At 40.0% G+C, this 27,306-nt stretch overlaps 1 protein-coding gene across 2 annotated transcripts in view; it reads left to right on the top strand.

Moving 5' to 3' along the window:
• LOC124163613 (phosphatidylinositol 4-kinase beta) overlaps positions 1 to 26,326 on the top strand; it is a 176,795-nt gene extending 150,469 nt beyond the window's left edge. For both annotated transcript variants that reach the window (XM_046540631.1, XM_046540632.1), the window contains exons 13-15: positions 18,466 to 18,719; positions 18,824 to 19,073; positions 25,021 to 26,326. In XM_046540631.1, the coding sequence (XP_046396587.1) occupies positions 18,466 to 18,719; positions 18,824 to 19,011 (442 nt within the window). In that variant the 3' untranslated portion in view covers positions 19,012 to 19,073; positions 25,021 to 26,326. The remainder of the gene's footprint in view (positions 1 to 18,465; positions 18,720 to 18,823; positions 19,074 to 25,020) is intronic.
• Positions 26,327 to 27,306: the final 980 nt, after the last annotated feature.

Raw genomic sequence — 27,306 nt, 5'->3', positions numbered from 1 at the left:
ATAGAAAGACTACGAGAACATTAGCCATTATGCCGTTATTTATAACTTGATGGTCACCTTTAGTATGCTAAATTGGATTACACTCGATTATAGTCCCCCCCCCTTACTTTTCCTCGGCCATTTTTGAAAAAAAAGGGGGACTATATTCGGAGATATACGGTATTTGTTTCCATCACCCACGGAATTTTAGCGGCAGCCGGCCTAACCATACTCTAAGGGCCTAACTGCCATTTATGTCGCCCTCTATTGCTCAGTATATAATGCTTAATGTAACCCTCGTACAACCACCAATGCTAAATCTCAGAACCCAAAAGACGAGGGTAGTACCGCGTTACATAAATTTGCTCGCGACTAGCTAACAGTGGAGAAATCATTTAATTAAAACTAAAAGAACCACGAGGATTCGTCCAGGACACCTCACGCAAGGGATCAATAAACCAAAAGAAAAGAGAATCACTTCTATAAAACAAATCGTACCACAACTTGGGCATTTATTTAACAATTGCACCTTTTGAGTTTTCTACAAAATGACAGTTCCATTAAACAAAATAAGATTTTCCCTGATCCACACTAACGACTCCAATCCACTGACATCACAATTACCCCTGCACTCGACGAACCTCACACACATGAATAAATAAATTGGAGACAAATGTCCACTGAATAGTCCCAAATATGGGTTCCCCCAAAATTACAACAATAAATTGATCTTTCCCCTTAAACCAAAATGAAACCAACAGCCGCATACCTTACGCTAGATTAGATTAGATTAGATTAGTTTATGCGGTGGGGGATCAGCTCCCAGGGCACTTAGACCTATAGGTCCATTGTGCTAACCACCGATAATGGATCATCCATAGAGGCCAATGTCCTTCACGAAGGACAAAAGGTCCCCAATGGGAAGATCTCTCACTTCCTTGGGCTCTATAAAAGGTGAGCCCAGGTGTCTATATCGAGTCCTCATGATTGCGGGACACTCGCATATTAGATGAGTTGTTGTTTCTTCTTCCATCTCACACCATCTACACCTATCTGAGTCTGTTATCCCCAGCAGGTGCATATGTCTCATTACGTGATAGTGACCCGTAAGCAGGCCTACTACCGTCCGCACTTGACTTCTGTTCATAAGAAGAAGTCTTCTCTCAAGTCTAGGAGAGATCTCTCCTATAAGGGTTTTTGCCTGACGTAAACCCGGTGTTTCCCGCCAGATCTTTAGGTGTTGGGTTGCTCCCCACACTTTAATTGCAGCCATCCCAATTGATGGGGCAACTGGCACAATTGGTTCTGGGCCAATTGGATTCTGTTCAGCGCCGACATTTGCCAGTTCATCTGTACCTTACGCTAACACACACACAATCATACAACCCACATACTCCGAAGTCCATGCTTCATCACTGAGAATTATTTCAAGTCAGGAGAGTTCAAGTTAGGTGCGTCCAGCGGGAAGGTTGCAGACAGAGAGAGCGGTTTCCTTCGCCACGCTGACTACCTAGCACCCACAGTGTTGCCGTTTTTCCCAACACCGCGCAGCAGACGACACAATTTGTCATCTGTTCTTTTGGTTTTGGCTATCTGGCCTCAATGCTCCCCCCTTTTGGGACACGCGAGACGATACTGAAGAACAAAAGAAACAAGTGTAATGATTAATTACATAATGAAAGTAAAGTGGATTGAAGTCCCAAAAAGAACATACATATTCATAGTTTCAATTAATAATCTCTTTACATTATTTCCATACATAATATATACATATTTTTTTTTTTTATACATTAACTTCTCCCACCTGCTCTTCGACCTCCAACCTTCCCGGACGCACTTTACGCATTACAAATCCCCCCCTTACTTAACAAAAAAAAAATTGTGTTAGGGCTCAGGTATGGCTTCAAATCTTTTACATGCCATTTTCCAATACTTTGACGTTGATCTGTCTCCAATTCATACACATTGCGAGAGATTGATCGTAAAATGCGATAGGGTCCCACAAACTTAGGCGACAATTTAGACGAAAAGTTTTGTGCGGCTGAAGACAAAACGAAGTTTCGCTTCAGTACTAAATCACCAGGGAAATATTCGCGATCTCTACGGCGTAAATTATAATATTTACCCTGCCGACAGTAGGCCTCCATTAGATTACTCTGCACCAAATCGTGCAACTCCTTTAAATTCCTTAAATGCCCAACCCACTCTTTAACTGGACGTACTACAACAGCATCCGTTACTTCTCGGGTACTCCTCTCCGACCTGCAAATGTGCAATTCTCGCCCAAAATTTAATAATGCGGGTGAATATCCTGTGGAAGAATGAACCGCCGAATTCATTGCATAACAAAAATCATTCAAATGTATATCCCACTTCTTGTGATTTTCTTTAACAAAAGACGATATCATCGTTTTTAAAACTCTATTAACCCGCTCAACGGGGTTGGCTTGCGGGTGATATGGGGGAGTAAATGATAATAAAATGCCATGATCTTCCGCCAGCTGCGACATAATACGATTAACATATTGCGGACCATTGTCCGAAACTAAAAATTTGGGTGCTCCCCAACGCAAAATCACTAACTCTCGAAACGCAGCCTTGACTGTTTCAGCCGTAGCATGCCTAACTGCCCTTAACTCCACCCACTTAGTAAATAAATCCTGAAAAACGATTATATACTGATTTCCCTTTGACGAACGAACTAAAGGCCCCATAATATCTGTAGCTACCACTAGCCAAGGTTCCTGAACCTCTCTGGTTCCCATCTTACCTGCGGGTCTTCGTTGTTCCACCTTGTATCTTTGACATATGTCACACCTACGGACATAGCGAGCAACATCCAACACCAACCCGGGCCAGTAATAAAGTTGTTTAATCCGTGAACAAGTCTTTTCTACCCCTTGATGACCTGCTTGCGTTGTATCGTGATTTTCTTTCAATACTCCTCCGACTCTCTCTTTTGGAATACACAATTTCCACGGACAACTACTTCCCTCTAACAAATGATCTATAGCCTGTGCACGGTGGACATATAACTCCCCGTTTTCAATTTTCCAGTCGGGATAATTGGCTGAATTATTCTGCACTTGCCTAAAACGCTTATTATACCATGGGTCCGCACTAAGTGACTCCACAGCCCCTGAATTAACTAAATCGATACACTCCGGTATGCGCGATAACGCATCCGGTACCACATGCTCGGATCCTTTTCTATGTCGGACCTCAAAGTCATACCCCTGAAGAGATAATGACCAGCGCGCAAGACGGCCATTGGGATTATTCAACTTGTAGCCACCTTAAGCTACTATGATCCGTTATAACCACAAAATGATAGCCTTCCAGATACACACGAAATTTTTCTATGCTCCATAGAACGCTTAAACATTCTTTCTCTGTCACCGAATATTTTTGCTCTTGCGCTGACAATGAGCGACTCGCGTACGCGATAACCCACTCGGCTCCATCTAAAAATTGGGTTAACACAGCCCCTAAACCAACAGAGCTGGCATCTGTTTGCAAATAAAAGGTTTCTTTAAAGTCTGGACTAGCCAAAACAGGCGTGGTAGTCAGGTACTCTTTTATTTTCTCAAATGAACGTTGCTGTTCCTGACCCCACCTCCACTTCGCTCCCTTCTTCAGTAATTGATGCAATGGCGCGATTATCGAAGAAAAGTTACCCACAAAGCGCCGATACCATGAAGCCATTCCTAAAAATCTACGCAACTGTTGTATATTTCGCGGGACGGGATAATTTACCACCGGACCCACCTTTTCCGGATCAACGGACAAACCATGTTCATTGATGATGAAGCCTAAATATCTAATTTGTGGACAGCACCATTCGCATTTTTCCCTATTTATCTGCAATCCCGCGCTCCTCAATTTCTGAAAAACTTCGCTTAACAACCTAAGGTGATGTTCGAAAGTTTCCGTGACTAATATTATGTCATCTAAATATGCAAAACAATGGGGTTCCATCTCCGGACCTATTAGTCTGTCTAATAATCTTTGAAAGGTTGCAGGTGCACCCGTAAGACCAAAAGGCATCCGTTTAAATTGGAACAACCCTCTTCCCGGAACGGTAAACGCTGTAATCTCTTTACTTGCCTCATCCAAGGGAATTTGAAAGTAAGCCTGATGCAAATCAATTTTCGTGAGATATTTCGCACTTCGCAATTTATCTAGAATAGCTGACATATAAGGTAAGGGATAGGCATCTTTTTTTGAAACCGCATTCACTTTTCTAAAATCAAGGCAAAAACGATACTTCCCGTCTCCCTTGCGTACTACTACTACGGGACTAGACCAAGAGCTTTGCGAAGGTTCAATAATGTCTTCCCTCAACAATCGGTCAACCTCCTGATTTATTACTTCCTGCATTCGGGGATTAACGGGATAATACCTTTGCTTTATCGGAATATTAGTGCCAACATCAATATGATGTGATACCAAATTAGTGCAACCCGAAATTGGATCAAACAACTTGAATTCCTTATCCAAAAATTGTTTTAATATTTCCTTTTCCCATTCATTCAATGCAAATACCCCCTGAATTCGCTCCGTCATTTTACTCTCCCTTTCAAAGGTATAGCGCACGCCAGGATCTGAACTAAAACTCCACGCGTTATCTCTCGTATCTATCAGAAGAGCAAATCGCGTAAGAAAATCCTTGCCAGCTATGCACGGCACCGATAAACATGGCAAAATATAGACTTTCATCACCTTCGTCTTTCCTTTTAAATTAATAGCCAAGTCCACTGACCCTAGAACACGCGCTGTAGTGCCATTCGCTACTGTTACCTTCGTATCATGCACCAAGTTGATTGATAACCCCAAATTTTTCACTAGGCTCAAACCTCCAAGACCCAAATACGTTTTTCCGGAACCCGTATCTACCAAGGCCCTTAACCTATTGGATCCAATAACTAAATCCAGATACCATCTACCATCACTCGAAACAGACGAATTGGACAATTGACGAGCCTTGCGAAAGTCAGTATTAATTATTTTTTTTTCTTTGTGATGACGCGAAGGGACACTACGGGTCGGAGCTCCTAATTCCCTTCCTATTGAAACTCCTTTCCCGTTTCCCGACTGACAATCTCTACAAGAAGCTTTCGTCACGTCGCGACGACCGCAACCAAAACAGAAACGATTGAGAGGTAAAGAACACCGAGAAAATCTATGACCAACTCGACCGCAGTTCCAACATAGCAGCCGGTTAGACTCTAATGTGGCCGAAGACGTCGAGCCTCCCAACCCCTCCGTGGAGTTAGCCCTCACTAGCGATCGCTGCCTGGTCAAATCCTGATTCACGGCCGGACTTGCCCTATTCAAAGCGACTGCCTCAATAGCATGGCTATCATGCTTACTCTGAAAGGTTTTCTCGACCTCTCGCACCGACGAAGCACTTTTCCTCACAGTGGGAGGTTTATAAGCGGCCTCCGGAACCACAGACTGAGAAGCATTCGGTGGGGAACGAAAAGTGCCCACGTTGGGCGCCATATGTAACACCATAATGTAACCCTCTTACAACCACCAATGCTAAATCTCAGAACCCAAAAGACGAGGGTAGTACCGCGTTACATAAATTTGCTCGCGACCAGCTAACAGTGGAGAAATCATTTAATTAAAACTAAAAGAACCACGAGGATTCGTCCGGGACACCTCACGCAAGGGATCAATAAACCAAAAGAAAAGAGAATCACTTCTATAAAACAAATCGTACCACAACTTGGGCATTTATTTAACAATTGCACCTTTTGAGTTTTCTACAAAATGACAGTTCCATTAAACAAAATAAGATTTTCCCTGATCCACACTAACGACTCCAATCCACTGACATCACAATTACCCCTGCACTCGACGAACCTCACACACATGAATAAATAAATTGGAGACAAATGTCCACTGAATAGTCCCAAATATGGGTTCCCTCAAAATTACAACAATAAATTGATCTTTCCCCTTAAACCAAAATGAAACCAACAGCCACATACCTTACGCTAACACACACACAATCATACAACCCACATACTCCGAAGTCCATGCTTCATCACTGAGAATTATTTCAAGTCAGGAGAGTTCAAGTTAGGTGCGTCCAGCGGGAAGGTTGCAGACAGAGAGAGCGGTTTCCTTCGCCACGCTGACTACCTAGCACCCACAGTGTTGCCGTTTTTCCCAACACCGCGTAGCAGACGACACAATTTGTCATCTGTTCGGCCCGCGCGCTCTCTTCTCCTTACGCGCGGGTCTTTAAACTGGCATCGCAGTTGGACCGCTGGCCGCCCGTCGACCAAGTTACTCCGCCGTGGTCAGCCGCGGAAGTAAAGTGGCGATCTTCCTTAAGACTGCCCTCAGAGAGGACCAATCTCTTCGCTCATCTGACATCTGACGATTCCCGGACGCACTTTACGCATTACAAGTGATGAGAAAAAAAAGTAAAACTAGAGCCTTAACCCGTTTCCAAAATAACTTTCATGAGTTAATATTTCGAGTATTTTCAGTTGAATGTGCTATCTTTTCAATTAGTTATTTTTGGAGATGTGCGAATAGTATCCGCGAATACTCAAATACCTCGAATACTAGAAAGTATTTGATATTCGAGATCTCGAATAGTTATACCAAAGGTACCGTCTCGAATACCTCGAATACTTTGAATTTCGCGTCATACACTGTTGCTCGCACGTCATTGGTAGTTGACTCGGAAAAATGAGAACTCTAGTCGTTTAGTGCATGCAGCGCCGCTTTAGGCAAGCTGACGAACTACATCAAATTCGCGGGTTAGAGCGGTGAAAAGAGTTTGATGTGGGGAACCGAAATTGATCGTGTGAAAAAATCCGAAAATCCCAGGTGTCCCCCATCAGGAGTACCTCAGTGCCGTGGGATAGCAACATTGGCGCATTTCCCACGATCCGCTATCCCCTCCATTCAGCATTCACCCCACCCAATCTGACGATTTCCTCTTCTCCGAAATCAAACAAAGGTCCCAGCTCGTGCAGGGATCGTATTACGATGACCTTAGCTTCGAAAAAATATCAAGTTACCGGAAAACAATAGAATCGCGTTGCACCCTTCACTCTTTCTCCCCCCACTGACCATTTTCCCGAATTCATCTTTTGATAAAAATAAGACGAGGTGTTAACCATGTGCACTTTGTGGCTAATAACTACAGGCACCTTTGAATCTTACCCTGGAGATGAAACCACCAAAGGGAGGAACTCAGTGCCGTGGGATAGTGACATTGACGCATTTCCCATGATCTGCTATCCCCCTCCATTCAGCATTCGCCTCAACCACTCTGACAATTTCCTCTTCTCCCAAATCAAACAATATATCCCAGCTCGCGCAGGGATCGTAATACGAAGACCTTAGCTTCGAAAAAAATATCAAGTTACGAGAACAATAAAAACGTGTCTCACGCCCCCACCCCCTCTACTCACCCACTTGCCTTTTTCTACTTACCTGCTTCGAAGTTCCCCATTTCTGGAAGTCAACTGCTGCATGAGTCATCTACTAGCCCAAAAGTTGTCTAACAATGACTTTCGGCTATTGATATTACACTTTTATTGGATTGAAATGTTATTAATATGTGCGTAATTTAAGAAAGAATAAGACCAAACACGACATATTTCTGACTTTATTTAAGCATTTTACGCAGGAAAATATGCCGGAATGACGAAGAAATACGAAGGAGGCTTAGCATTTTGGCGTAATGCTCAAATAGGGTGCTTCCCTATTATTTTTTTATTGCCTGAATCGAAATATTAATACTCCAGGAGTACGTATTTAACGCTTTTAGATTATTATAAGAGGATATCTATTTTTCGCGTTTAAATTAAAAGTGAAAATTTTCAAGTGCGCAAAAACGCGACGGGGACGTATGAATGCCGGGAAAACTCCCTGTGACTTCGTTCTGCTTCCCACTGCCACGAGTGAGGTGACCTTGGGGAGAGGCTCTGAGCACTAATACGACGCAGGATGCTAGCAGGTAGCCGAGATTAGGGGTGCCGACTTATGAAAAATATTGGGGGGGGGGGGGGGCCCGAACCGGAGACCCTACCTCGGTAAATTTTATAAGTAGTGAGTTTAAAGTTTTTTAAGCATTTTTGAAGAGTCATATGATCAACATTAGAACCCTGTTCACTCAAATCTCGATATCTTGACACTCCGGGGAAAATCGACAAGCCTGACACATTTTTTCCTCACATCTGTAACGAATTTTTGGGGGGGCTTGGGCCCCCTCTGGCCCCATGGAGTCGGCGCTACTGGCCGAGTACCATGCTAGCTGGTAGCGCTTGGCTTAAATAAGGATTATTAATACCTTATCAAACGAAGAAAACTTTCCGACCTTAGCCAGTTTTAATAAGTGATTATTAAGACATGTTTCCCTGAGCTCTGTGCCTCATGCATGCATTGGTAACCTCAGACGATGTAAAACTCCTATCCTCTCGTGTAGAAACTAGGTTTCTGTGATGTCACGTGGAGTGGCATCGCATGGCCGCCAATCTGGCCTTTTTCAAATGCGATTAAAATTGACCATTGCCATTGGTCTAAACCGGTATTTCTTGAACCAAATAATTTGTATATTATGAATGCACCAATGGTAGGTAAAGCAATCACAATGAATGCCTTTCGTTTTCTTTAATGAAGGAAACTACCCTATTGTTTACATAAAATTAAAATATTCCATTAATCAGCTAAATTCCTGTTTGAATCCTTTAAAGGCAATCACAATTACTCGCTAAAATCTTGGGTTTCCTGCTGCATAGGCGACCTAGTCAAACATTCTGACATTCATCGTTTAGTATTCGAGGTATTCGAATATTTTTGACGTATTTTTAAAATGCTCCTGTTTGATTTTCTTGTAAGCATCGCCCTTTCCCCCCCCACCCCCCCCCCGTCACGTCGGTACCCCAGAGGTGAACATGGAAAAGATCGCGCGGGGGTTTTTCGCTCCGTAGGGCGCGCTAATTTTACTGCCACGAGTGGGCATCCCGCGGCATTTATACTGCATATAGAAATCAGTTATCAAATGTAGAGAAACTCTTATTTTTGAATGATATACCTAGTCAATATCTGTCTTGCAGAGTAATTTCCATTATGCCGAGGACCCTTTTTTCCAAAAATCATCTTCAGATGCTAATATGAGGATTATTGCAATTGAAAATTATATTGGTATCAAAACCTGTGCTTTAAAAAATTCAAACGAGTGTGTTCATTGTTGGACTAAATTGTGGATAGAAGAAATCAGAAATCCTTTTAAGTGAAGAGAGCGAAAGGGGAGGTCCAGGGGAAGGAGCGCGATCTCCGTCTTCGAAGCAAGCAACGAAATACGGAGGGGAAGGAGCGTGCTCCCTCCCCTCCGTATTTCAAGCTACGAGGCTATGAGCGAAGGAGCACGGGAAGAATACGTCCGATCTTGCATGTGACGTCGTTGCCTTCAAAGCGAAGGGGCGAAGGCGCAGCAATGTGATATACGCAGTTTGCGTTGCCTAAAGTTTCCAGTCCGTCTCGTCTTGTTTGAATGCGCTTATGCTACGCTCGTTTCTTCCGAAATTGTCCTGTTTGGACTATTTTGAAAATTAGTAGCCTTGTTGTAACTATAAATCTTTGTGTCAAACAATTAGAGCTTAAAAAACTTAAATTCTGTCAGATATGCATCTCTCTCTTTCTTTTTTTGAACCTCGTGCGTGTCATACAATTATTGAAAGCTATCGAGATATCTTCGGGCCCAGTAGATGACTCACCTAGCATTTGGCCTCCATAAAATGGGAGATCGATCAAGGTCAGTTGGTGAGACGGGGTAGGGATGAAACACGTTTCTACATTGGCTGATGGAGGGCCGAGTGTGGTTCCGTTAAATCTACGACGTGGTTATTATCCTACGGCGCTGAGATTGCCCCGATTGTTGTCCAAGCTCTAGGGAAGGTTAATGCTATGTGCCTGTCGTGTTTTGCCTTATAATTTTCCACGGCTGCAATTCTATTGCAATACTCCTGCGAGAGCATTTAAACAAAACTCTTCGTGAATAGGACAAGCATCGTAGAGCAATGGCGCATGCGAAGAGAGGATCGGAACTCTTTCTACTCCCTCTTATGCCGCTATTACCGCCGCAGTTATTAAAAATTCCTCTTTCAATATTAATTGAAAGAGGAAAGTTCGATAACTGTCGAAATTCCAGGCGTACATCTGCAACACCGCACGATAGGATAAAAAAAAATGCCGCAAAATTTATTTTCTTCATAGCTCCGATGCTCAAAATAGGGGTGCGCCTCTTACACGTGTGCACCTCTTACACACTGTTATACGGTATATACGCGAAAAGATATTACCAAAAAAAATCTGTTATTTTTTTTTTTTTGCTTTTTACCCTTCTCCATTGCCGCTTCCACCATGGTGTCTCACTTGCATTAATGGAAATTAAATTGGGGATCTAAATCATTAGCCAGAATAAAATATCTTAATGTTTGGAGGGCAGTGTATACTTCTTTTTTTTATTAGGTGAAATATCTTCCTCACTTTCATCTTCGTCGTCACTGCTATTATGACTAGTCCCGCCCGCTGCTTCTTCCGACATAGGTACCGGTGTCACATTGTCACAAGCTTGGGGATCATCGTCTAGGGCAATATAATCGTTTGATGTTGCACGATGTGCTCCTGCTTTTTCCAAGTATTTTTCAAAATCGTCTTTTAAGCCTCTAATCTCCTCCGCGATTTCATCCGCTGCAGCTTCCTGAACTTAACGAATGAGCCATAAGTATAACGTAATAACGAATAAGTATAACGTAACGAATCAACCATAGCCGTGATATTGTAGCAGCAGAATTTCTAGTAGGCCAGGTGTATCAATTACCAACCTCAAGAACATCCTCATGATATGATCGCTATCAAAGGGAATCCGTCCTATTTCCAGCAATTTGCAATTGTAGTGGAGGAAATCAAGTACATCTTTGAACTGTATTTCTGCGATGAAAAATAACAATTTTATTAACTTGGCCATTTTAGCAAAGTTAACAAAATCGTTACTTCTCATTGCAGAAACACGGTTCAGAGATATACTTGAATGCCTGATTGGCAGGAGTGCGATGCAAACAATCATTTTTTGATGATGGCATTGATTGATAGATTTTCAAAATGCAGTCTGAGCGGTCACTTATGGGGAGGGAGGTCCCACTTGGAGGGTTAAAGAGAGGGGCCAGCGAGGGTGAACTCGTCGAGGAAAGGGTCCCGGATTAGGGACACTTCGAAGTGCTTCGGCGAAAAGTAGTCAAGTAGTGTTGGAAGTACGTTCACAGCAGCCTGCCTTGCGGACGTACCGGGTACGTTCACAGCAGTGCAAAGCGTTAAGTAGGAGTGTACGAAATACCCCACGCGACCTTCCTGACATGTTATACTACGAAGTATTGTCGATGCGATGTTTACAAATAGGCACGTAAATAGGGGCATTATGTCAGTCGCGATATTTTTACTGAACTCCTACTTCCCCTAAATTCCCACCGTGAGGTTTTAGGCGAACCCTTTCTCTCCAAAGTTACACTATTATTTACAATTTCACACGTTTGATGGACCACAGTCGGAAGCACTGATTTTTTTAGCTACTTGCACCGCCGTAACTAGTTTTGTTGACAAATATATTGCCGTAGTTTGTATAAACGAATGCCATTTGCTCCTGGGGATCGAGCCGAGGTTCGTAATTTCAAAACATTTCGTATAACCGAAACTTCGTATAATCGAATAGCACCATGTATTTAGCATTGGCTTTTCGCCGGGACCGCAGTATTACTTCGTATAATCGAAAACTTCGTAAAATCCTGCTTCGTATAATCGAGAGTTTACTGTAATTAAGATGAGCATATATTAGAGATGGGTCGAATAGTAGATTTCTCAAACTCGAATATCGAATTCGAATATTAAATCATTGCTCGAATATTCGAATACCTCGAATTTCGAATGCCTCGAATTTCGAATGCCTCAAATACTAGAATTGCACAAAGCATATTATTTCTTTAAGCTTCTTATTTCTTACTAAGTTTCTATTTCCCTTGATGAATGTATAAATAAAAAGGTATACAGTGGAACCTATCGTTGGGATCTATCGTTTTTCAGGGGGGACGAAAAAAACGATAAATGCAGGAATGTTTGACTAGGTTGCCTATGCAGCAGGAAACCCAGGATTTTGGCGTGTAATTGTGATTTCCTTTAAAGGATTCAAACCGGAATTTAGCTGATTAATGGAATATTTTAATTTTATGGAAACAATTTGGGCTTATAGTTGATTCAACTAACATCTCTTTCAAATATCCTAAGGGGACACACCACCTCGCGAAAAAATGATTGCATGCCGTCTCGGCTTTTACACTTCTACGATGGATTTCTGTCTGATGTATATATTCTTATCTACCGAACTCCATTTCTGCGGCACGCCAATCTATTACTCGGCTTCATCCAACTTCTTATTTTCAACAGGTAGCTCGCTTTCCCCTCACTCCTACTGTCAAGTGCTAGCGGACAATCCGAGGCGTTTTGCAAAATACAGGCGCTTCTCCACCAGATTCTCTTCAATTATTTTGAGTCCATCTTTGGAAGTTCTCACGAGATAAGCAGATGAATTCGAATTGCTAGCGAGGAGAAACCAAATATCCTGAGAAAATATCCCTTCGACTGTGACAATAGAGATTTATAGCATAACTCATAAATTGTAACTTGATATATGTTTTCGAAAAAAAAAATATTTGCGGATACTATTCGCACATCTCTAGTATATATACATCTCAGTATTAATTAAATCAGTCAAAAGAATAATGGGCTGCACTAACAAAAGACAACTGCATATTGCATAAACAAATACCATCACTCTGTTTTCACTCTTCAAGTTAACAAAATTACAAGAAATAGCTTGAAGAGCTACATGCTGTCTGCAACAGTTTGCAATATCAAAGCTGCCGGGCTATGAGGTCGCAAACTCAACGCCAAAGCCACACTAACCACTGTAGGCAGTCTTAAAATCATCTGATCAATCAATCAGGCATAGAGAGAAAATCAAACTCACTACAAGATCACGACACTGTCACTGTCAAGAAGCACTAACAAGGGAAGACCACGAACCTTGCTCTGCCTTTTCCAATGCCGTTTTTTTTTATGGCCTTCGGAATGGTGAACACATCCCTGAATTATTTGTGGTTCCGTTGAATGGGCCTCGGCATCGACGTTGAAAGTCTTTCGGAATTGTTTGACAAGCTCCAGATAAAATAGGAGTGCCTTATCAGTGATAAAACTTACACTGCTAGCAGTTATTTAAGTATTCAACTCAGAAATAACATTTAATTGATGATTCTTGTTAAAAATTTATGGCGTTATAAAGTTAATATTGACAAATTTTTCTTGAGTTTTTACAGAAAGATTTTGACTGACTGTTGTCTTTTAGGACAGAAAAATTGAAAAAATGGTTTCCGAAAGGTCTTTTCATGATGAACACTCTGGTTTTTGAATTATTCTGATATCTTTTAAAATTGCTTCGAAATTAAACTTTATGCAAACCACGTTTTTCATCAAAATTTGCCCAACCATCCTTTTAAAAATGGCTGTCACAAAAAGTATGGCTTGTAAATTTTTTCCAAATGGTGTTTAATGATTGTCTACTTAATCAATGATTAAAAAAATCAGGAAAATTAACCCATTACCGGCCGAGTAAAGAAATACTTGAAAATATATAATTTTTTCTCTTCATTTTACCTATTAACATGCTAAATAAGGTAAATTGAAAATATGGGCCTTCAAAAAAATTTGCTTACGGTAAAAAAAAAATGATGAGTTTTCGCAACGTTGGCAGAATCCGGTATCTGTATGCAGTTATGCAACCCGCATTACAATACATTGCCGTCTCATAGGAATATGCTGATTTTACTGTCGGATATAATCTTATACCTTTTTATGCCACGCATATGACAAATATCGTCATATTGGATAAATAAAATCCTTAGATATTATGTTTCCAACGAGATGTTGTTGTTATTTGACCTAAATCCACTATAAAATAGACATGCTTTACGGTTTGAAAGAAATAAGTCAAAGCGAAAATTTTCTCAGAAGAGCATGTATTTCACATTTTTTCATTGACTTTAATTTTATCATTGCAGATTGAATTACAACAATTAATGGCTAATTATGAAATAATCAAGCATTTTGGGTGCAATAGAACATAAAATTTCGTACATTCATACATGGTTTGGTTTTTGCAGTGTTTCGGCAACTACTGAATTTTTTTAAACTCTATGGCCAAATTCGTCCCTTCATGCTTCACGAATCTGCAATGAATGATATGGCCTAACTTTTTCTATGTTTATGGACGCGAATTGTATAGGAGTACGTCATCTATTGACTGATTCACTTCACTTTCTAGATGCGTCCCTGCTAGATACGATTTGAAGTCTACCAGTGAAATTTACTTCCGTTGCAATACCTGTACAATCTCCTGGCATTAGTGCAAACGCTGTCCAGTTAGTTGATAAGCTAGGACCTTTTTTCCCCTGAATTCTAGTGCGGTAATTTGCATATGCATTATCAAGTAGGTCCACACCTCCCATGTACTATACATGTACATTTACTATATTCCCCAATAACACGAATAGTATTTTCTTTTATTAACATAGAATAGTATGTGAAATAGTATTTTCTTTTTTCTGCTGAAACTTTTCCCTATGCCAAATGGAAGCGAAAAACTTGTATTGCTGTCTACAGGGACAATCTATTTATCATTCCATCGAACTATACTAAGACCTTCGGCTTTATCAAATGTTTGTTTTCATGTTCCTCTCGGTTTCACGTCGATGGTTTTATTATATTCTATCAGGCACTCCTCCGTTATATTTTCACGTATGGCTCCAGTGACAAATAATCCTTTTTCTTTCAAAACAATAAATAGTCTTCAAGATGAAAAGAAGTTATCGAAAAACATATGATGATTCGAGGGATCACGGATAACCTTGAGAAATTCCAGAATAACACTTGCTTCCAATCCTAAATTTCGATGGAAGTAATTTTCTATCGCCTGGTTGAACCCTAAAACCGTCTGAATAACATAAGCACCAAAGTTAAAAGCAAAATCTAAAAAGCTTGTTATAAAAGAACATTTATGCACTGTAGTGACCAAAGTAAGGTACCATTTGCTCATTATTTCAAAATTTATGCGCAAATATTCTGAATTGTAATAATTTTTAATTCAAGTCGTCAAATTGAGGTCATAATTTACAAATCTGTCATTTTTGTCCTGACAGGAATTGTCTGAAAAGTGTAGATTATTTTTTAGTAATCTAAATATGTCTTGGTTCAATCATTTCCGAACCAAATCCACGCCTTATCGTCTTCATTCACCCGATATCCTGTTGTGGAAGTCTGTGATAGTCGCTGAATCGTGAAGTAAGGAAGGACTAATTCGTAATGAATGTACAAAGTTTTGTGTTCCATTGCACCCAGAACGCTTTCATGTAATTCATAAATAGTCATTATTTGTTGTAATTCAATCTTTTGTGATAAAAATGTCAATTAAAAACTGGAAAATACGTTATCTTCTGTAAAAATATTCACTTTGACTCATTTCTTTCAAGCCGTAATGCATCTCAATTTTATATTGGATTTAGGTAAAATAATGCAGCATCTCATTGGAAATATAATATCTAAGAATTTTAATAATAAAATATGACGATATCTATCTAATACGAGGCATAAAAATGCGTAGGATTATATCTGACAGTAAAAACGGCATATTCCTACGAGACGAAAATATGTGATAATGCGGGTTGCATAACTGCCTATAGATAGTGCGAAAAATCCACAGAGGAAAAATCATTCGCCTTGACCGGGATTCGAACCCGGATCCCTCGATTTCCGGGGGATCCGGGGAATTTCCACAGGGGAGAAAGACGCCTCGGTAGCTTAACTGGCTAAAGCACTCGGCCGGAAATCGAGGGATCCGGGTTCGAATCCCGGTCAAGGCGAATGATTTTTCCTCTGTGGATTTTTCGCACTATTTGTGCATTGCGGGTGACTCCGTAAAAAGTTATCACCGTGGCTAGTCCCGGTATACTTTCATAAGTCCAGAGCGAACACCTCTAGTGTTCAAAGTTCGGGCTTTGCTCTCCGGCTGTGGCGCCATGCGCACGACCTGGACTGCTAGTCGCATAATATGCTCAGCAGTCCATACCACCTTGTCCGGTAAAGTCCACAAATTTCCACAGGGGAGAAAGACGCCTCGGTAGCTTAACTGGCTAAAGCACTCGGCCGGAAATCGAGGGATCCGGGTTCGAATCCCGGTCAAGGCGAATGATTTTTCCTCTGTGGATTTTTCGCACTATTTGTGCATTGCGGGTGACTCCGTAAAAAGTTATCACCATGGCTAGTCCCGGTATACTTTCATATGCCTATAGATATCGGATTCGGCCAACGTTGCGAAAACGCAACATTATTTTCCGGATCTGATTTTCGCTTAATGTTGACTCCCTGACGAAATATAAGCTTTAATATCTATTAATTGAAATTTCTACGTCCACATGGACGAATAAAAAACTTAATAATGGGAATAGTTACTCTTAGGAAAAATTATTTATCTTGCTTAACAGGAGACTCGAAAATTGACACATTTTGAGTATTTTATAAATATCGAAATACTTATTAAATGTCATTATAATCACACTAAAAATCAGTTTAAACTTATTTTAATCGAAAAAAGCGAATTATACACGAATAAAATTCAATTGAAACATTTTTTTGCATTTCTCAATAATGTTGCGTTTTCGCAACGTTGGCCGTAAATGGGTTAAAAATGTCAAGCAACAAATTTAATTCACATTGGGTGATTTGAAATGGACTGACCCTGATAGGAAGTGTGTGTATGGTATGAGAAAGGCATGTAACCTCCTGGATTGGATAGTGCTTCTTTATCTTCTACAAAGACTGCACCTTTGACTCAGCCAGCCGTTTGGTTGTATTTCGTGCTCCTGCTTCCAACCGTGGATGATTCTTTGATTGAATTCGATCTAATGGTGCTAAATCGTTGTGAATCTGGAGAGGCTACCTTCTCGTGCTCCATTATGCTTGAGTTTGACTTGAATTATTAGGTGACTTAGAATTATTTTCATCTCTACTCAGTGCGGGCAACGTATTGTTTTCCCAACATTTAACTATATTCCTCTACTTGCCCTTTTCAAAAGAGGAAGCCCAAGATATATAGCACAGTTCCCTGCAACATCCTCTCATTGCTCCATTCCAAAGTCAGTCACTGTGGAGGAACCGTGGAAGAGCTAAGAAATTGTTTATCCTGACATTTCTTCCATTAGTGAGTGTGCATATTCTTTTTTGGTGGATGAACATTGTGTGGCATTATGATGAAGATATTGTGCATTCTATTTTTCCACATCCAGAGTGCTATTAGAAAATGTCTTGATTGAAGCATGCGTATTTGCTGCTAAGTAACACCAAAAAGAGAATGGCAATTGAGGTTTAGACAACTTGATCAGCGTGCACAAGACAAGCTTATCTCTCATATTGGAAACAGAATCACCACTGAATTGCCTCTGTAAGATAAAATGTAATGGTGCAGGGTAATTCAACAAGAATTATTTGCTTCTGCGTGGACCAATTTTGCCCATAACTTTCACTTTGTTGAAAAAAATTCTTTTTCTGTTAGAAGAGTTTAGCTGATTAGTTTCACCCTAGTTTCATTAAACCTCAAGGAAATTGGGATACAAGGCGAGTCAGTTTTGATCTGCTGGCTGCGTAAGCAATTTAACTTTTCCAAAGCTGTGTTTGTCTTTCGGAGAGTTAGCATAAGCTCACGGGAGAATACAAAGCATGCTGCTGTTGTCACCGCATTCAATCACCGTCAATAATATGGGCATTTGTGATTTTAGATTCTTTTTTGGATGACATTGGAACCCAAACTTTTGGAGGAGGCTTTTTAATGGCTGATTTGCCCATAATTTTGTTGGCCCGGTTGACGTTAAAAATCGAACTCCCAAAATTTTAGAAAACCTTTCGAGTAGACCTTGCATGTTTTTATTTCTGCATTTAAAACCTTTTACAGTATTTCACTTCACAGTATTTTTACTGAACCATTATTTTCACCTGGTGAACAATTTCTTTCGGGTTTTCCTGCTATTTTTGCATTTTGATATGGGTGGGTTCTTCTTGGTAGTGGTTCCAGTAATGGTGCCAACAACTATGTTATGTCATGATTTTTTTGCAAGCCCTTAGCTTTCAACTAGTGAACAGGGTTCAAATAAGTTCTCCTGCCATTTATGTTGGCACCAGTTATTTTTGGCATTGGTTTGAACAACTACATACTGTATGTGACTTCATGAATATGATGATGAGTGGAAGGACGGAACATGCTCATCCCTTCTTTCAATCCCTCTCTTGAGTTTTTGTCTCTTTCCAATTAATTGAAAATTTGCATGTGGTTTATTCCTACAAATGAAATGTTCTTCCCAGGCACAATGGCAACATTTTGCTCGATGAAGACGGCCACGTCATTCACATAGATTTTGGCTTCATGCTCTCGGCATCTCCAAGGAACTTGGGCTTTGAAACATCACCATTCAAGTTGACTCCTGAGTTTGTGGCTGTGATGGGAGGGGAGGGCTCGGATCTCTTCAATTATTTTCGTGTTCTGCTCCTCCAGGGACTTCTTGCCGCACGAAAACACAAGGACAGTGTCCTGCAGTTGGTTGAAATCATGAGAGCTGGTGAGTCCCTTTTACTGCATTTGACTCTTAAACTAATGCTTCTCTGCTTTACATGTTTGCTGCGGACGGACGTGTGCTAAACCGTGACTTGTCTTGATTGTCAGGGTCTCAGCTGCCGTGTTTTCGAGCCGGTGGGGGCAGCACCGTTCAAGGGCTGGCGAACAGGTTTCATCAGTCGATGACCGATGAGCAGCTGCAGACTCATGTGGACACATTGGTGCGATCGTCACTTGTTTCCCTGAGTACCAAACTGTATGATAGGTATCAATACATCACCAATGGGATTCTGTAGCTCTGCACTTGGAAGTGATTTGGTGACAAAGAGATTTGTTCTTGTGGTTAAAACGTCGGGAAGTGAGTATTACCAATGTTTATTTATTTCCAAATTTGCATGATGAGCTCTTGTTGGTGATGCCAAGATTATTCATTGCTTTTGATCAATTTCATGAATCAAGAGCATGTTCTTTTGTCTGTCTTGTAATTAGATGACTGTTGACGTTTGGATTAGGAGTGTGAGTAATATGTGAATGCATTTGCATTTGTATGTTAGTTAGTGAGCCGAGTGCAGTACTCGGAAGACCTCGATTGTGCGAGAGAGATCAACTACACTGTTACTTAAGTTTGTGCTGTTCTTTATTTCCTTGTCTCTCAGTGCATCACCCCACTTTGCTGTTAAATGTGAGTCTTTTAAAGTCACTTTGCTTTGAAGCTGATTGTTATGTGTTTTGTCATGAATAAACCTTTCCTGCGGTTGTGTAGATTCTCATGGATGCTTTGCTTCCAATAATAAATGTTTGTGTCTTATCAATTATGAATGGGAATCATGGGATTTAACTTTGGCATTTGATGGGCTAGTCAGGCTTAGTAAAAAAATATGTTTGCTATCTACGTCATTTGGAATTTAGTTGAAAAGTTATTACTTGCTGTAGGCATAGATAATTAGGTGAAGAGTTCATTGATGGAGGTTAATGGCATGGCTGAATAAATGTGGTCAAATAATTCAGTGCGTCATAATTGTATAATTCACTGCTGTTATTGTGAATGAAAAGTAACGACTTCAGCCTTAATTCCACACCATTTGTTGAACTGGCTGATCGTGGTTTGGATGTGGAACGTCATAATCGGGGACTAACGCAATGGTAACTACAGTTGGAGAAGTGACCAAACATTTTAATTATTGAACTTAGACTTGAAAACAGTTAGTGTTAATTTTTTTAAAATTAACTGATTACAGTTTGAGTTAAAATGCTAACTTTTATGTGAAAGCTATTTTTTCAATTATGTACTACAAACAAAGAGACCAAAGTGAGTCAAACTTCAATTTGGAAAATGCAGCATACGATCCCAATCATCCCAATGGACTAATGACGGGGAGAGGCGGCATGAATAATTCAAAAACACGCACAATCAAAACTTTCACTTTAATTTCATGTAATTTTCATCGTCGAATGAATCAAAACAATTATTATTGATGCATTGTCGGTTATTTGGTTGCTTTCCGGATTCATTCACAGCTATCTTATCGTGATCGCGATCTTTTTGGCGGCAATAACGTGATTGTACTCGTATTCGTACTGCTGCGTGAAATATCTAGTTTCCGAAAACAGTGCATCTGTGTCTGCGAGATCACGGAATCAGAAAAGTGGATTGCACCAATGCTTTAAAACCTCTGCTCGACGCCGGAAAATACACCATCAGGCACCACGCCACGTAGTCGCCCCTCACGCAAGTTGCCAGGTATGCAACTGCTGCAGGATGCAGTTCCGTGATCCCTAAACGCGATCGTGCCCTGTGATGTTTATAACATGAATACAGAGCTTCTGTGAAGGTAACGGGTGCGCAATCATCCCATTGCACTGCAGCAGTTATAGGAAACCAGGACTTTAGGCAATTTGTCTGCGCAGGCGTGTGCCTGGCTATGACTCATGCTATCTCTTCTTCCACTTCCCGCGCTGCCTTCACTTCTGCCATTCCCTTCCTCTCCAGTTTGACCTTGACTAGTCACGGCATAAATATGTCTGAGTGCGACAAAATCTCCGGTTTTTTTGGCCCAAATTCAACCGCATGCGAGTCCATGGCAATTATTGTGCATTTGCGATATGAAATAAACAAATATAGATCATAGACAACATTTCTCTAACTTTGCGATTGGTTAACCACTGAAGAATATTCAAAAATCAATCCAGAGTTTTTTTTTCCTGCTGCTGATGGTCGTCTCCAATGCTAGAGCAGAGTAAGCTTGAAACACTCCTTGTAAAAAAGTAAAGGAAATGAATTCGATTGACAGAGAGGATTCAAATGCAAATAATAAGGCAGGTGTAGCTTTGCATTAAAATGCAAATATCCTACTGCTTTTGCATCCAATTAATTTTTTTATAAAGATGGCGGAAAATATTGAAGAAGTGTAAAACTTATGCACGGATAAACTGCATTTGGATAATTGGGAGTCTGCTGTAATTTATTTAACTTTAAATTGAAAATTCAGTGACCTTCGTTTACATTCTCATTTCAAAATTGATGTTGGACATTCATCTTCTCCTGTCCGAAGAAAGAAGTCCTGCAGCACTAAGCATTTTGAGTTGCATTCATTGCATTCTTGTACAACTACTTTACTTCATACAGTGGAGCCTCGTTAAAGGGAGTATGAGTTATTGTGATACCCCCACCATTACGAGAGATAGCCGGAGCACCGCCAATTGACCCTATGATTAGCATGTGGAAAAATTTGATTATACGAGGCCCTTTTGGTGCTGGCACTCGTCATTGCGATAGTTTCTATTGCCGTAAAACTTTCACCAAGAGTCCCTAATCTCTGTTATTGCTGGCGATCTGTAAAATGACGTTAAAATGGAGTGCTCAGTCTCAAATTCATGTGGTACACAGTTGTTTGATGAATAAGGAGATCATTTTGGTGAAAATATTGTTGCAGTAACATTCCTGAATACTCGCCTGAATTTTTATTGCAGTGCCGTGGGTACACTCTGTGTATTATTTCCATGACGTCGCTGGTGTAACACTCAAAATGAAATTTTTTTTGAGACGACAGCAATTTCAATCACACCATCATCCATGCTTAGCAGACTTTTTAGTGTAAATAGTGAAGATATTGCATTGAATGATAGAAAAAGTCTTCCGAGGCAGGATCATTCTACCACCTTCCACCGTTTTCATCTGCAGAAACAAATGCGATACGTTATTTCACATAACTCCTGCGAAACGTACAGGAACAATAAACATACATCAATGGTAGCATTTGAGACATTAAATAGTCGCTTTGCAGTTTCATCAGTAATTGTTTACAGTTTCAGCAGAAAATACCAAAATAATAGAATGATCACGTAAATGCACTAAGTTCATAGAAAAGCGGCTTTGTCGGTTGTGCATTGACAGAGTGATGATTTGCCTGATTTTTATTCAGTACGGCGCTTATAAATTGAGTGGCGAGTTTGTTATTAAGGGCAAGGAAATTTATTGATGCAAAAATAACATTGCCTTTCGTCTGGATTCATGCTTAAGTTGATCGGATAGAAATGTCCCCGTCGCCATACCTCTCCTATTCCTGTACAAGGGTTGACAATAGATATATTGGCTATTATTTGCTCCACCTCTGGTAAAGCAACAATTCGCTAAAGCGAGTGTTTATTTGAGTATGGTGGGGTCTTGTTTTATCGAGGATGCACTGTAATATACAGTGGAACTTGGTTAGTACGTTCCTCCTTAGTACGTTTTCCTACTTAGTACGGTGATTTCCCTCGGTCCCGGTACCATCCGAACAAAATACAGGTAAAAGAATTTGGTTAGTACGTTTGAAAAAATTGCGCTTTCCTGGTTAGTACGCTCAATTGCTTGCCGTGACGCAACCCGCAATTCGTTCTCTAGTGTCTTCTTAAGGGTCGCAAACGTCTGAATTCATGATTTAATTTATTATTATTAGCCATTAACATTCTTCCATTCATTCCACATCTCTTTCTTCTACCGTAATTTATCCAAATGCATTTCTGAATTCTTGTGACGTGCTGAATAATAAAATGCGGCCATTTTTCGGGAATGTCTGACCATGAAAAACTACAGCCAATAAGAAGCCCCAATTTTCCCCACCCCGAGCTCCTCACCTTTTGTTGCCTTTGGAGCGCTTGGGAGTGCCCACTGCTGCGCACGAAGTTCGAGTGGGAAATTGTTGCTATTGCACGAGTTATCATGATGAAGAAATGAGTCTTAACGGTATTAGACAATTCCCACATTATCTAAAGCAGTACTGCTCCATAAACTCGACGTCGTGCGTATTTACTTGACTACTGTTGCAGGAGCAGACGATCCTCTGGATCTCCACGCGAAGCTTAGCTTAAAAATACTTGATCTCGGAACGAAAGCAGACGACATTAGACAAATTTTGAATGTAAATTTCAACTGTTTAATATAAAATTTTCTTGTAATTACGTCGTAATCTAATAATCTTGCGTGTCATCAGTCGATATATCGATCGATTTTACAATCGAAATGGTATCATTCCAGAAGCGAATGTCTACGGCTGTTGCCGTAATTTGAAAGTCAATATAATTTTGCCCAATTTTTATGATGTTTAAAAAACCAGTTGACCTACTCCGGGTTGTTGTTATATTCTCCGAGTACGCTGTGAGAAAGAAAAATGACTTGTCTTCGCTTGTCTGAGCTTCACTCGTCCTCGTTCTGTAAATATATATAAATCACAGGAGATAGACGCCGTAATCATGAAATCGTCTCCGGGATGCCCATGAAAAATTGCGATTTTTATTCACATCGTATTGTTTTTCATGGTAGCGCTCATTTTCTTGATTTTAAATGTGAAAAGAGTTCAGGTAGGCGATCCTATGAGAACTACCGATAGTAATTGTAATTATGACGACTTTTCCACAGATTGCAATAACCCGGACTGCTATTATTTACTTTCCTCGTTAGTACGTTTTCCTGGTTAGTACGTTCATTTTTCGTGGTCCCTTCAGAAACGTACTAACCAAGTTCCACTGTATATTGTGTTATTAGGTACTGTTTTACATATTTTCCCTTCGGGTTGTTCGACACACTTCCAAATTTGAAGATGTCAATATTCACCAAAATTTAATGAGTCAAATTAACAGAAGTTAGCTTTGAATCAGTTAACTCTTATAATAAGTAATTATTAAATTAAACAGTTTACTATGTCTTCAACATTACTTTTCATTGTTAATTTAAAAAATTGTGTATCCCAACTATGAAAGTATACAGTTATGCCATGGCAAGGCATGGAACACTTGCAAATCATAGCCGTATGTTAGGGTTGGCTGAATGAGCAAGTTATGTGGGATTTTAAATGCCTTGCTTTCCATTCGCAATGAATAGCTGCTGTGTCTTTGCAGTAATGCTGACATTGGCTGTCATGAGTTTCCATCTCTTGCATCTCTTCTTAGGTAGTAATTTTAATCTCTGTTCTTGTGTTATGATTGCTGTATTTTGTATTACCACAAGTGTCTAGGCAACTGAGAAATTATCTGGCATCGTGAACTGTGTAAATGCTTTGAAATGTAAAATGATAATTTTGCTGTTTTGTATGCAATTAGTTTTGAGTAAATGAGGCACATAATATAGGCACTACTTAGTAAGTATTTAAAAATATTAAAGTTGAGGTTTGAATTGAGGATCGAAGCTTGTGCATGGAGTTTCATTCTTTAGACCTTCGTCCCTTCCTTATTTGGGCTGTCAATTGTTTTCTCTAGTTACAATTAGTACCAGCAAGCCAGTGAATAATTGTTCCTTTTAAATGCTATTCATTTGTTCATAGTTGTAAAAATGGATTACGTATTTCTGAAAGTAGTAATTTTCAACATTTTGTGCTAGAGCTCAACATGTGAAAGACAATACATATATTGTCTTACAAAAGGTATCTTGTCCTATATTACGCCAGAAATTAATAAATCCATTAAAAAAAATCTACTTTGCTTGATGCGATACTGTCATAGTGTGAATGATCTTTACATCCAGTATTAAGTTAACTATTTGGCTTGATTAGTGGCCCAGTTGGCAATAGTTGGATTAGGGCTATAGCCTTATTAGAGCGGTATTAAGAATCTTCTTTGGAACTTTTGGGTCAATGAAGCAGGCCTAATGTAAAGGCCATTCTTTTGCAGAATTGTTTAATTATTTTGGAGGTATTCCTCATACATTTTGTTCAGTTGATATGTTAGTACTGGCTCTATTTGTTCATGGGTTGGGTTCAATCACTGTTCACGAGAGCTATTTACCTGAGGGAAATGTTCTAAATCTAACAATTGAATTCTGGTTCCCGCAGGAGTCTTCTTCTACGTTGCCCATCTCCTTGCCCAGGAAGATGTTCCTTAGAGTGTGGTGTTGAATTGTGATCACATTAATCCTCAGACTGGCTCTCGTTCACCGACTGTGGAGCTCTTTCCTGTCCCTACGAATGTTCTCTTTTTTTGAGAGTGATGGACATTGGCATATATATTTCAGAGTGCTTCCTTTTGTGCGCGTGAGGAGCAGAGTGGTTGCTGCAGGCTTGCGATATTTTCAGTCTGACTTGGTGTGTGTGTTGTGTTTGTGCAACTGTGGCCATTCAGCTGTGTTTCTCACGATTCCAACTTGTTATGTGGCCCAGGATCATTTTAGAGCATTATTTATCCTCAGGGGCTTCCATTTACACAAAGCGGAATACAGCATATGACAAACTTTTTCCACAGTGACATGAATTTTGGGTTGCTGCATGTGGTGTGTCAATTGGTGGTCTGTTGAAGTGTGCTCTGGCTGGAGGAGGAGAGTGCTTGCCGCCACTCTGGACGCTGCTCTCTCTCTCTCTCTTGGTCTCAGTTTGTGGGCATTGAAGATGGACTGGAGTGACCTCTCTTTAATTTCACTACCTTGGGTCACAGTTTGTGGTCCACAATCTGGCTGTGGTATAATCTCATGACCAATGAAGAGTGGTAGTAATCAGTAGGAAACAAATGATATCTCCTGGCGAAAATGTAACCTCCTCTAAGAAGGTGAGAACTTGAGGTTCGATTTGATCTTGCTTGAAATGCATCTGTGGAAACTTTTGGCCTCATCGCAGCCCAGTTCTGAGGGACTCTTGAAGGGCATTACTTTCACTGAGAGAGGGGTGGAGCTTAACAATTGCCTCCATCAAGTGAAAGAAATTTTCAGCCTCACTCGGGGGAAATCTGCATTTTGGTTTGGCGATTGTGTGAGCAAAAACTGGATTTGTGATGGGGTTGTGTGAGTGAAAGCGTTTGAGGGGACGATTTGGCAGAGATTCCACCTTGTTTCTCTCATTGTTTAAATTTTTAAAGAAGTGTTCCAGAGACAAGAGTAATGTATCATCTGTTGGAAAAAATGCTCATTATAATAAGTGGGAGACCGCTGTGATTGGTGCTTTGGGACGTGTGTTATCCAGTTGCTGTTGTATATTGCATTAATGGAGGGAGAGATTTAGGCGGCTGTATTGTGTACATAAATGAAGAAAGCATAGTACATAATCTATGAGGCATGTATTGTTATTATTCTTTTATGTGTCTGCTGAATGTGTGTTGCATCTCATTCCAGTTTGTATTTTATGAAATAAAAAGAGGCTGTATGAAATATAATAGCCATCCATTGTATCATCCATTGAGAATCCCTTTCCTGTGAAATAGTATGCATGTATACTAGAAAAATAAACTGATTTAAGTTAAATCTAATCTTGGTGAAAAGTAACTAGTTAAAGTTAATTTGCTGAAAAATTAACTGACTTAAGTTAAAGATATGTTTATACCTTTCAAGTTAACTTTTTTTGTGGAAGCTATTTTTCAGTTACTTTAAAAAATAATCATTAAGTAATTTTGGAAATCTATTTTTCTCACAATTACGATAAACTGTATGCAAACTTCAATTTAAAGAATAATTTATGTAATTGAAAATTTGTTGAACTTGATCATGTTCTCCTTTAAAAATTGATGTTGCACATTCCTCTTCCGTCTGAAGAAAGAAATACTGCAGATTTTAACATTCGGATCTTATTCATTGCATTCTTGTGTAACTATCCGAATACATATATTGCATCATTAGGTACTGATTTTCACATTTCCCCCCTGGGCTTTTGGGCTGGCTTTGTGCCCAAATTTGAAGTGATCAGCATTCACCAAAATGGAATTAACACGTTGCGGACTGATCAGCGAGATCTCCGTGTTTTGCGTACGCCGAACGCTGAGGACCAGCCCTGGAGATTTCCGTGTTTTCACATATGATAATAATATCTTTTCAATGAACGTAATCCACTTTTAGAGATTATTAATGTATAGAAAAAAAATGTCACTAAGCCATAACGTGTGAAAAAACTCGATCAAACATTCATTTTTCTATAACAGCAACTCTCAAAATTCTACAAGTTCTGAAATTACGAATTATTATATTTTAGATGACAAGGAATAATTTTGGTCGGATTTCTTCGGTCCTTTTCATTTGGTTCTAACAAAATCTATTGTCGGTAATGCTCTCATTGCCTACGCTCTCATTTGCGTCGTACTTTGCAATGCATGGCGCAAAGTGAATAATGCATATTTCACCTCTGGGTGCATTCGGCTCTCTT

Source organism: Ischnura elegans, chromosome 8, assembly GCF_921293095.1.
Source record: "Ischnura elegans chromosome 8, ioIscEleg1.1, whole genome shotgun sequence".
In the NCBI taxonomy this organism is placed as follows: domain Eukaryota; kingdom Metazoa; phylum Arthropoda; class Insecta; order Odonata; family Coenagrionidae; genus Ischnura; species Ischnura elegans.
The sequence above is the reverse complement of the archived record's forward strand: the minus strand, read 5'-3'. Positions and strand labels throughout refer to the sequence as shown.